Source organism: Mytilus trossulus, chromosome 7 (assembly GCF_036588685.1).
Source record: "Mytilus trossulus isolate FHL-02 chromosome 7, PNRI_Mtr1.1.1.hap1, whole genome shotgun sequence".
Taxonomy (NCBI): Eukaryota; Metazoa; Mollusca; class Bivalvia; order Mytilida; family Mytilidae; genus Mytilus; species Mytilus trossulus.
Genome location: NC_086379.1, coordinates 7172822 through 7185273, shown reverse-complemented (window position 1 = coordinate 7185273; position 12452 = coordinate 7172822). Strand labels below are relative to the sequence as shown.

Sequence of the window (12452 nt, the reverse complement as noted above, 5' to 3'; positions counted from 1 at the left end):
GGCAGTTTAATATGGTCATGAGGGTTGACCGGTTCATAGGATGACCAGGTTGACGTACAGGGAACTGGCCAAATGATTTCCGTGTTGATGTTTTGGAGATGTACAGTAGTGGGCTGTGAGTTGCTCGGATGGATAGTACACAGCCGAACAAAAGTGTTATAGGCTTGTCTCGCATTAAGAGAGGAATGCACTCGAAGTAGGGGCTGAGCGTACCCAACTGTGACCCTTGTGTCATGTGTCCCTTCAGATCCCTCATTGCTGTACCAGTACATTCAAGACAGACAAGGGAAACCCCCTTGTACAATAAAAAAAAGCTAAAAGATATCATGGCAGTGACTTCGAAAAAACAAAACATTTCCATTATATTTCCTGGTATCCAATTTTAGAAATACTAAATGTAAGACGGTTGAAGATAGCAGCAACATACACGATGTAATAGTTTACGATTTATTTGGATCCAATAGATCAAATACATACAGATTACAATAATTTTAGCTCTGCTGTATGTTCGTCGTAAACTGCATAAGAGTTCTCGTGGTAGCATTCTCTCCTGGAGTTTGATGGTCGTTGTTTCGATCTCCAGTCGGGTCAATTAAAAACTTGGCATTTGTTGCTTCTCCACTAAACACATACGGTATTTAGGAGAAGGAATAACGACACAGTGGTCTTATTCAGATTAATATGGCTAAGTATGCGTATATACATAAGGATGTGTGGTAAGATGCGGTCAGTTTTCTTGTGGATTGATATGCTGTTATAGGACTTTTAAACTGCCATTGAGAAATGAACATATTTTCTCTATCGATAGACAAGGTGTCCATATCACAGGAGTTCAATCGCTCCATGACAAGTCAAAAAGATTCCTCCTTTTTGTCGAACAGTTCTTTCCTGACTTTCCTGTGTATTTATGATGGAATGGAAGGACATTCCAATGAATTGCAAGTCTGAAATATGTACTCTGGCGAAGGTTACGGGGTTTCAAAGAAAAGAAATCAAGATGCAACAAGAGATAGTATTTCAAAATACATCAAGATTTTGGCTTTATTTTGACTGCTAATCAAGTGATTTGATAAGATATTTTTATAATTTTACTACTTTACATATGCCTTACAAAAGATGAATTTATTGACGGCATTTCAGATTTCCATGAGATTTTGCATCCATTTGAATTCTTTGAACTTCATCTGAAACTATGATAAGGATAATTGCTTAAAGAATAAATTTAATCAAAATTACCTGATTATAAACAATTTCAAATGTTAAAATTGTAATACATATATCGTAACACAAGTCTTTCCCGTTTTCCTAAAAAAAATGACATCAACAAATGAGGTTTATTGTCGAATTTCAACTTTATGTTCAACATAACAGGTCCAATGCGTGGATCAGGATGTGCTTATCCTCCCATAGAACTCTAGATCTGTCCCACTTTTTATGGGTGTTCGTGTTGTTCAGTCGTTGTGATTCGCGTAAACTGCTGTAGTTTTTCGTTGATTATCATGACGTTGTCAGTTTGTTTATGACTTATGACTTAGGTATATCCCCATTGGTATCCTTTGTCTTTCTTTCATTTAAACCATTCAATAGTTTCAAAGTCAATGAACATTGATTTTGGGTACCCGGTGTAGGGCCTAATAAATTCAATGCAAATGAAATACACGAATGCTAATGTAAGTACACCAGTTAGAACAACTAAAGTGCATGAAGACCTGGCTGTAGAGAAAAAAAAACGATAACCACATTAAATTTTACGCCATCATATCGGAAATGTTCATTATATGCAGAACATAACATATAACTTTTAAATAACGCAGCGCTACAATTTCCTTCCCGTATCATCTCGTTCTGACCTCATAAATAAGTGTGAAACTAGTTGTATTTCTTATTAGGTCCTCAATAATGATATATTAAAGCGTTCTATTTATAATTTTAAACAGTTAACATGAATTACATCCTTATTTGTGTGTCAATTTAAAGGGGAAACATTTTAATATCCGAAAAGTTATGTATATACATATTACCTAAAAGATGACCCAGTATGGATACTAAAATGCCTTAGGATGCTGTCTTTGAAAATTGTAGCCGTTGGAGATAGGTAAATTGTTACATAATATTTAATTCAGATGCATATGCTATAATTTTGTCATTGATTTGTTTTATAATTTTATTTTATGATAGTTGTAAATTTTTAAATGGTATTATATATGTTAGTTGTATGTCAAGGGAGATTTATTATGTATATATAATATACCTATTATAAAAAGTGCCTAGAAAATCAACCTAACGATGTTTGAGTGGATCTGATTCTTTACTTCCTCCTCGAGCGGAGCTGGACCCTGTTATTAGTGTATTTTTTTTATTTCTCACTTCTACGACAAGACTACCTAGCATTGCACAACCTCTCACATTGTTCGGTTGATTTTCTAGGCACTGTTTACATATTCTAACGACTGGTACTTCTTTTAAAATCACAAGAAATCCGATGGACAAGGTATACTTTACAGTTGTCACTACACATACGCAGATATACCTACTATATATATAATATATATTATGTACATAAAACGTTTGTTCAGCTCACCTATTCTAAATTGTTTCGTATCGTAGTTCTTTTCTTTTCGTTTATAGAAACTATGATGAATCGTCTGAATTAAACTATTTCCTTTGCCAAACATTTTCATTCATAAAAAGCCTCTGTCTTTTTAAACCAATCTTTAATACATTCAATAATTGAATACTAGACATATGTATTATGCATGTGTATATAAAATTAGATAAGAAGATGTGATAGGAGTGCAAATGAGACAACTCTCCATCTAAGTCACAGTACTACTTTCTAGTTAATTTTATCAAATTGTATGAATAAAAAGCTTAGTTTTACTCAATTGTTTTTGTCTACGTCCCGCGACAAATTTTTTTTTTTAGTTTGCCAAATTCATGTCACATGACGGCCTTTTTTATTCAGGAACTAGCTGAAATGTTGGAATATAAATTAATTGGCCGAATAAGAAGAAAAAATCAACCTACTTTACCACTCTTTCGAATGGTGGTCCTTTTTGCTGAGCGAAATTATACGCTTTTCACATCCATGCATCCCTGCAAAAGACATGCACTCCAAACAACATAAATAGAATATCGAGATTAAGTCATCTTTTACATTAGATTATACTATGCTTGTTGCAGAAATGTTGGTAAAAGGTGCTTACTTAGATCATATGTTGAAGGACAGTTTCCGAATGATGACGTTAAAAATGTGTCGTAAGTATTAACAGTATTGACTATAAGTGTACTTCCTCGACAATGTGTACCTATTACAGTAACAGGATTTTCTTGTTGACTTCAACTTAAAAGTTATCACTACATTTATTTTACGTTAATTTCCCGTAAAAATATATCTTATGATCAGAAGTAGACTTTTTTTTTAGTTTAACCTTCAGAACGATTCAGTTCCTTGAACCAATGAGTATAATATTCAACTTTTCTTAATGACCTTATTTTTCTGTAATGGAGACATTTTTCCAACAAATATGAATAGAATCTAGAATGTGAATGGCTATATAAAGTGTAGTCCATTATCATATACTGCTGATTGTTTGACACCGAATGAAAGTGTACGATCAGTGTACCCTATGATTGAAGGTATACGATTTGAGTGTACGCTTTGATTTAAGACACTACAGTATGACAACGCCATGGATAAAAAAAGACAAACAGACACATAATAGTTTACAAGACAAAACATGGAAAACTAAAGACTAACACTAACCCCACCAAAAACTGGAGTTATTTCAGGTGCTACGGAAGAGTAAGCGGAATCTGCGTCTCATGTGGCAACAACGTGTGGCTCATTTTATTACAAACCCTGTAAATAGTCTTATTAGGTAGGTCACATTCGTAAAAAAGAGAAGGGGTAGTAGTTACGACATACGGAACATATCTGATATATTCTGTGAAACGGTTATTCCATATCTGTCAACCAACTCGTGATGGCGTCCCTAATATTTACGAAGGGATGATTTCAACTTCACCATTTGGAATTCTTGGTTGAATAGCTTCATTGTGAGCTGCAATCCTCTATCAAGGAAATCATGATAGGAAATACAACTGTCCTGGAATATCGTTTAAATTGGGAAATGTTAACTCCGTATGCAAGCGCTGTAAGAATGTTGCTACAGAGAAATGCAAAGTTCAAAAACTGGGAAGCTTAAATCATCTCTTTTGTCCTATAAGTTTTTTTCAACCGAATATCATTGTCAATTTCTAGATTTAAGCCAAGATAAAGTCTGACTTAACTATGCCTTTTGTATCCGTTCTCTCGAGTTCGATGGGATAGATGGATTAACATACTAGTAGTCATAAAATTTAGAATTATTAAGGGAGAGAACGTCGTCTATATATATTGGAAAGTAAAGTTAAAGGATATCGCTATAACTTCTTATCTTTTTTCCTAAGAAGTGTCCTGTGTGAAGTCAGCCGCACAATAATAAAGGAACAAGTCGGCAAGAAGAGGGGCACAAATTGTTCCCTTTAGAATGCCGAGTATGTTAAAAAAAACACATCCTCCAAACGTAACAATATGTGGTCACGGCAATCAAGACTTCAGCATCTTGATAATGTCAGTTTCAGAGAATTTATTGATTGAATCATAGTGATTCTTTACAAAGTAGGATTTATTCCTCTCTAAGACAAGATAATTGTATTTACGTTGGCCATTCTTTTTTTATGAAATAAAGCAATACCAAATAAGAAATGATTAAAGGCTGTTTACAGAATAAGTGCATATGCTATTACTAAAGTCTATATATATATATATATATATAAAACGTCTGAATAATAGTCAACGATTTTTCCCACGGGAGCGCTGGATCGTTACAAGTCTTAATTGAAAACTACGTTCAAACCTATGATTGCGTTGGATAAAAACCGCAATTTTTATACGTGTGCATGTCAAACAAATTTCGTTGTAGAAGGATCTAAGAACAGCACAAACAACATTTTCCAAAAGACCAAATATATATATATATACGAGTCTAAATTGAAAACTACGTTCATATATATATATATATATAGTATTAGTATGAGTTGTATACAGTATGAGTGTATATTTAAATTCAAGGTTAAATAAACAGTATGAGTGTGAGCTATGATTTAAGGTTATACAGTGTGAGTATAAGCTATTATTTAAGGCTATACAGTATTAATGTACACTTTGATTTAAGGCTATACAGTATGAATGTACACAATGGTTGAAGCTATACAGTATAAGTGTACGCTGTGATTGACTGATATATAAAATATGAGTGTACGCTATGTACAATCAAAGGCTGTCCGCAGTATGAATGAACGCTAGAATTGAAGACTATAAACTATAAGTGTACGCTATGGTTGAAGGCTTTATATACAACATGCATATGAATGAAAGCTGTCGAATGCTATATACAAAATGATTGTAAGGTATGATTTAACTCCAAGAGTATACGCTTATACGATTGAAGTGTGTGTGGTATCAGTGTACGCATCTGTTTATAAATTACACAGTGTAGTACTATTTTTCATATTTGAGAGCTTTTTGTATAGTTTTCACTCTTAATCGTATCAATTTTATACTGATTAAGATTGATAAAACAAAGGGTGTTGCCCTAAATTGAATGCGATTACCATTATTTGAGGTATACCCGGCCGATTCTTCCGTTATTAAAACTGTTAAAATATAAATGTTAAAATTGAGAAAGAAAATAGGGGATGTTATCTGTTTCCGTTATACATGAGCTGTAAAACGTGGCCTTTTATATTAATCTTCTTCATCTTTATTCAAAATTAGGAAACATCTATCAAATGATAAATATTTGATAATTTAAGAGGAAATAATTATTGTAAATAGCATATTCATTTTCAATGTCCTCCTATATATTAGTTGTTTATCACTCAATAAAACGATATTTCGAAATGAATTGAAAATTGTAGAAGTAAGAGAAAGACCAAAAGTTTGATAAAACAAAAATAATAAAAAAAATCTTGACATGCAGATGACAAAAAAACCTGTATTCTGAATCCAGATTTTTGTGTACCTTATAGTACTAATTTTGAAGGGAAAAAATGATTTGATTGATAGCGTCAAAAAACGAGATTATTTTTTTTGCGACAATAACCCTCTCTTGAAGTTAAAGACTTGCTCCTCATTTTACTTCCAAGCTGAAAAATCTTAAACCTTTTGTTCATTTTGGCTATATACCATATTGGATACTAATTTTGTATTGAATGATGTAAAAATTTGAAAAAACTAATAGCGATGACAGCAGTTTTGACAACCAATACAGATATTATCAATGTTATATAAAGAAGTACCTTTTCGTTAAGTTCGCTTGCCTTATTACTGTTTGTGCCAGTCTCGTTAAGGTACTCTGTGTTGTATAAAATATTTTTATCACGGATTTATATACATTATATATCTTTTCTTCCAAGGAATGGCTATAAGAAGGACATAGAGTTCCTGGGTAAATCTATACGGCTTGTGTTATGGGACATCAATGTTGACGAAGAGAACGCCAGATTACGTCATTTGACATATCCTCTAACGGTACGGTTTAATATATATAAGAAGATGTGGTATGAGTGCCAATTAGACAACTCTCCATCCAAGTCACAATATGTAAAAGTAAACCATTTTAGGCCAAAGTACGGTCTTCAACACGGACCTTGGATCACACAGAACAGCAAGCTATAAACAGCCCCAAAAATTACTAGTGTAAAACCATTCAAATGGAAAAACCAACGGTCTAATCTATATAAAAAAAAACGAGAAACGAGAAAAACTTATGAACCACATTAACAAATGACAACCACTGAACATCAGGTTCCTGACTTAATACAGGTGCAAACAAATGCTGCGAGTTTTAACGTTTTACTATGTTCCAACCTTCACCATTAGCTGAAACAATAGTGTGGCTTCACAACATAGAAACTTACTCAATCAAAAGACATATCAACACAAGTGAACATACACTGAACGAATGAAGTATATAAAATGTTATAGATGTACCTATCAATCAGAAACACTCGGGATAAGACTGGAAATATTTGGTGTTTCAAAGAATCACACAGCAAGCTAGTTGCATGCAAGTATTTTAGACAGACATCACAAATTTAAAATGTAGATTTTCATAGATATAAATATAGAACGAGGTTACGTAATGACAGAGACGGCAACTAACCAAAACATTCAAACATAATACTAGTAATATAATGATTACTGACGACAGAGTATAGGAGCATGTAGTTTCATGCATCTTTTTTCACAAAAACTAATTTTGAGTGACATAATAATGTCGTATAAACGTCGATGACTGTAATAGACTATTGTAAATATACCACGTATCAAGCTCTGCATCACGCTTTGAATTAAAGCAAGTGCAAATAGGTTCGGTACAGAATCACACCGTAAATGATCCTAAATTGAAGATAAGACAAAAGCCTCTAACAACATTTTGTGGTACTCGAAATTGGAAAATCCGGAAGTATCAATAGTCACCGACTAAAACACTTAATATGGTTAGCAAAAACGACGAATAGTCAAATAACTCGACCTAAAAATGACACAGAAACAAGTGATTGAACAACTCGAATCCTACCAAAAACGAGTATGGTATTTAACGTTTCTGCTGCACCAGTGGAACCCTTCGTACTGCGTATGATAAGTAAACATTTTATGATGAATCGAATTCAGTGGTATTACATAATTATATGCATACATGTAATAGATTAAAATTAAAGTTGCAAAAAGATGTAAATTAAATCCTTATCATTTCTATCTTCGTATTTATAGGATTTGTTCCTCTTGTGTTTCTCACTTGTTGATCAAAATAGTATGGACAACATAGAGAAGATTGTAAGTATTTACTACTTTGTCATTTTTGTTGAGGTGTGTCCGTATTATAATAAAACTCAGTACTATGTCTACTATATAGGTTGAGACAGCATAGGAGTATCTATTCCTGAGATTACTCTGACGTCCAACGGCTGTTTTGCCAGACAAGCTGGGGTCCTTTGGAAGTCAGAGTAATCTCGGACTAAGGAATATCTAAGTCTTATTAGAATTACAAAATTTAGTTTTCATAACACAAGTGTTTGTCTTTTGCTTTCTAGAAACTTACGATTTTTAGGTTGTTGTCTCATTGGCATCAATAACTCAATCTCCTTTAAGCCATGTGGACAGAATATTTATAGATAGAAAATAATCTTGAAATCCATTTATTTTTTTCAGTGGCATCGTGAAATAACTCGACATTGTCCTCACACACCTTTTATCCTGGTCGGCACGAAAAGTGACTTGCTCGATAGTAGCATGTTAAGCAACCATGGCCGATGTTCTGGGTGTGTTCGAACTAAAGCTGAGGAATTGTGTAAACGAATACACGCTTTTAAATATGTTGAATGTTCTTCGTTAATTAGAGATGGTCTTGACAATGTGTTCAATGTTGGTTTACATTCTATATGTTCTGCTCAGACACCTAATGGCGATGTAGACGGTGAAGAACAGAAAGAAGTGAAAAACTGTGTTCTAATGTAATTGTAGTATGTTTCTAATGTAATTGTAGTATGTTTCTAATGTAATTGTAGTATGTTTCTAATGTAATTGTAGTATGTTTCTAATGTAATTGTAGTATGTTTCTAATGTAATTGTAGTATGTTTGCACTTATTTTACTTGTACAACGTATAGGGTTACAGGTAGGTAACCTACCAAAATTGTTTGAAAAAACAACTTGATTTAGGAATATTGTTTGTACAAATGTAGCTATGCTTACACATGAGTCAATATCGTCCATTTTCAGATGTTGTTCTACTTACTAAACTATACCCTGCATCTCATTCCTTATTTTATTGATTTTGTATTTACATTGTGTCATAGATTAAATGTATTCGTTCAGTGTGTGATCACTTGTTTTTGTTTTAAAATGTCTTTTGATTGAGTTAGGCAAGTTCAATTGATAGCTTAAAGTGTTTCTTTCTATGTTGTGATGTTACACTCTTGTTTTAAGTTAGGAAGAAGGTTGGTACCTATTAAAACGTTTAACCCCGCTGCATTTGTTTGCACCGGTCCTAAGTCATGAACTTAATGTTCTTTGGTTGTTTGTTTATGTGGTTCATAATTGCTTTTCGTTTCTCGTTTTTTATATAGATTGGATCATTGGTTTTATTCTTTAAATGGTTATACAAATGTACACTTGTCAATTTTGAGATCCTATTTTAAGCTTGTTGTTCGGTGTTAGCCAAGGCTCCGTGTTGAATACCGTACTTTAACCTTTAAGATTTACTTTTACAAATTGCGACTTGGATGGAGAGTTGTCTCAATGGTCCTCATACCACATCTTCTTATACCTAAGTTTAAAACTAAAGGGTCTTATCACAATATACATGTACAATCTCGATCATCTATTTTACTATTCAAACAAAAAAGGATAATAAATATGTGAATAGTGAATAGAAAAAATAATAATATATGTGTGAGTATTGGACAAAAGATTTAAACTTGTTTGTATATTTATAGGTTATGCATGTATGGCTGCATGTTTATGTTTTTAACAGATATTGGAATAAATCATTATCCATGCAACCTTCTTTTAAAACTATATTCATTTACTATTTTGGTTTATATTATATGTAGCCCTTTTGTGATTTGAGTTGAATTGATTGTATTGTATTTTTTATTTTTTTGAATTTAGATTCCCATGAATACAAATAGAAATACACCTTATAAAGACACAGAGTGTCATGGACGTGGCCGGGTATTTGTACATCTCTATTGTTGTTTTTGAAGTGTTATTGATCATATGTTAGCCTATTGTTGTTTTAGTAGTGTATTATAATTGCGTATATGTTTGATATTGATGTTAGTCCAATGTTTGGACCTTAGGGTCAATAAAAATATTTGATTTTGAAATTGTTTATCGCCTATAGAAGCTAGTCAGTGTCCTCTGTCTTTGCTATATTTTATTTTCAATATTTATTTATCTCCTTTAAGAAAAAAACTATTATGTTCAGGCGGGGTACCTTTATGGCGCAGCTGATACAACGCTATATTACACTGTTTTTAAATTTTACTGATTTTTTAACGGTAGGATTTCGGTTTATAGCATCGTGAATTACCGCTTAATATATACCGGCAACTTTAGGGGGATAAGTAAGTGCAAAATTGTATAAGAAAAAGGTGCTATGCAGACTTTGAAATGGAAACGGGAAAACATACCATGCAGACTAGAGTCAACTGTCCGCATTTGGGACTCTTTATTTAATTTATCAGAAGTTTTCGGTTCAAACTTTGGTAGAACAGAAATTGTACAGCCGGTCAACGGGAAATAACTCAACTCGGGAGAAAAAAAACCCAAAAAATCAGCAACATCTTTTATATCTTCGTGGATTCAAATTAAAACGGTTTCATACCAAGCTGCTGTTTATTGGTGAAAAATCTGCAGAGAGTGCACAACTGTGTCATTTTTTGTTTTTAGAGCCGATTAATATCGATAAATATGGCGAAAGATTGAAGTCATATTTCGAGTTCGATTATTCGAAATCTAAAAAAAACACAAAAGAATTATAAAAATGCAGGTCTCTATACGATGAGCAACACCCTTTTACAGCAAGTTATATAAAGTATCTAGTACAAAAAATGTGAAACAATTCAAAAGAAAAAACCGAAAGCCACAGCTATTTGAATGCCAAATTGGTAAAAAAAAAACCATGAAGAATGCGACGGAGCTTTTATATTCAAGCCATTACCAACTCTTCGTTACAGTTACACCACTGTCCCAAGTTACGGAATAGTAGCGCACCCACAAATATGTTCAACTTAGCAACATAATATAATACGTGTCTGTCCCAAGCAAGGAGTTTGTTATTCAGTGATTGTCTCTATGGCTGTCTATCATATTTGTTTTCTCTTAAAACGTCTTCATTTCTTATCATGCTTGATGGTTGAGGTTCATGGTGCAGTTTGAATTACAGGTATAGTTAAAGTTTTAAACAATATCAAATTTTATCATATACGAAAATAAGTGACAAGACACAAAATAGAAAACTAAGACCAAGCAACACGAACCACGCAAACAACTAGGGCGATTTCATGTGCTTCGGAAGGGTAATCAGATCCTGTTCCACATGAGGCATCCGTCCCGTTGCTGAAACGGATATACCGTAATAGTCAACCAACTGGTGATGGCGTCTGTAAAATTAACGAAGGGATGATAACAACCGTTTGCATTGGAACTCTTGGTCTTTACAATTAATACTTTCATTGTGAGCTGCAATAACATATCAAGGAAAGCATGATAGGAAATACAAACCAAGGGATATCGTATCATTTTGGAGATATATTCTACATATGCAGGCGCTGCTGCAATATTGCTACATTGAAATAGAAAGCTCGCAATCGGGAAGCTGAAACCATCTCTTTTGTCGTAAAGTTTTGTTTTCAACCGACCCTAATTGTCAATTTGTACGTGTAAGTCAAGATATACGGCAGACTTAACTGTATCTGTTGTACCCATTATCTATATAATTCGAGGGAATAGATGCGTTCAAAATAGTCACCAAATTTTGAATTATTTAGTGATAGAACATCTAAATAGCGGAAAGTACAGTTAAAGGATATTGCTAATTTCTTTTCATTATTTCTTAGAAGTTCTTGCAGGCCGTAAGTCTCGAAAGAAAAAAGGAACAAGTCGGCAAGAAAGGGGGCACTGTTGTTTACCATGGGAATACCGATTGTTTGTTAAAAAAAACACGTCCTCCAAATGTAACAAATATGTTGTCAATCAAGAAATCAAATATCTTGATAATGTCAGTTTCAGGGAATTTTTTGTTTGAATTGAAGTCATTTTTTACAAAGTTAGATTTATCCCTCCCCAAGACAAGATACTTGTCTCTGTGTTGGACATTCTTCTTTTTATATAACACAGCAATACCAACTCTTCGGGAATGCTTGTATAAAGTGTAAAAAAGTGAAATCTTTTAATACTATTGCAAAATGAAAGAGTCTTAGATTGTATATGTAATCAGACTAAAACAGAAATATTTTGATTGTCTGAGTATCCACATTTGATTCACGCCACCTCTAGAATATGCAGTTTCACAATAACTTTGAAGCCCGGTTTTGATTGCTGACAAAATTAATGTTAATAATTTAGAAGGAGGTTTCAAGCTTGTGAGAAAACCAGTCGAAAGATGCATCTTATTTTAGATATATATGTCATTCAATCGTACTATATGATAATAACGATTATTTTCATCAGATATCATAAAGTGACTTGACTTTCTCAGTTTCTGTACCAATTTAAATTTGACGACACACAGAGAAATAAGGGATAGAACTATCTTCAATGGGGACACAATTTGTTCCCACACCCGGATTCAGTTTCTGAACTAAGCTCAGTGCTGTAAAGCCCAAAACAAATACAAT

At 33.2% G+C, this 12452-nt stretch overlaps 1 protein-coding gene across 2 annotated transcripts; it reads left to right on the top strand.

Annotated features, from left to right (window-relative positions):
• Positions 1 to 1853: 1853 nt before the first annotated feature.
• On the top strand, positions 1854 to 9683 carry LOC134724565 (cell division control protein 42 homolog). Of its 2 annotated transcripts, XM_063587666.1 has the most exons (5): positions 1861 to 2095; positions 3184 to 3258; positions 6463 to 6577; positions 7823 to 7885; positions 8261 to 9683. In XM_063587666.1, exons 1-5 carry the CDS (start codon positions 2061 to 2063, stop codon positions 8564 to 8566), a joined length of 594 nt encoding a protein of 197 aa, XP_063443736.1. In that variant the 5' UTR covers positions 1861 to 2060; the 3' UTR covers positions 8567 to 9683. The 2 variants fall into 2 exon arrangements, with proteins under 2 accessions (XP_063443737.1, XP_063443736.1); XM_063587667.1 differs by lacking the exon at positions 7823 to 7885 and having other exon boundaries at positions 1854 to 2095.
• The last annotated feature ends 2769 nt before the right edge of the window (positions 9684 to 12452 follow it).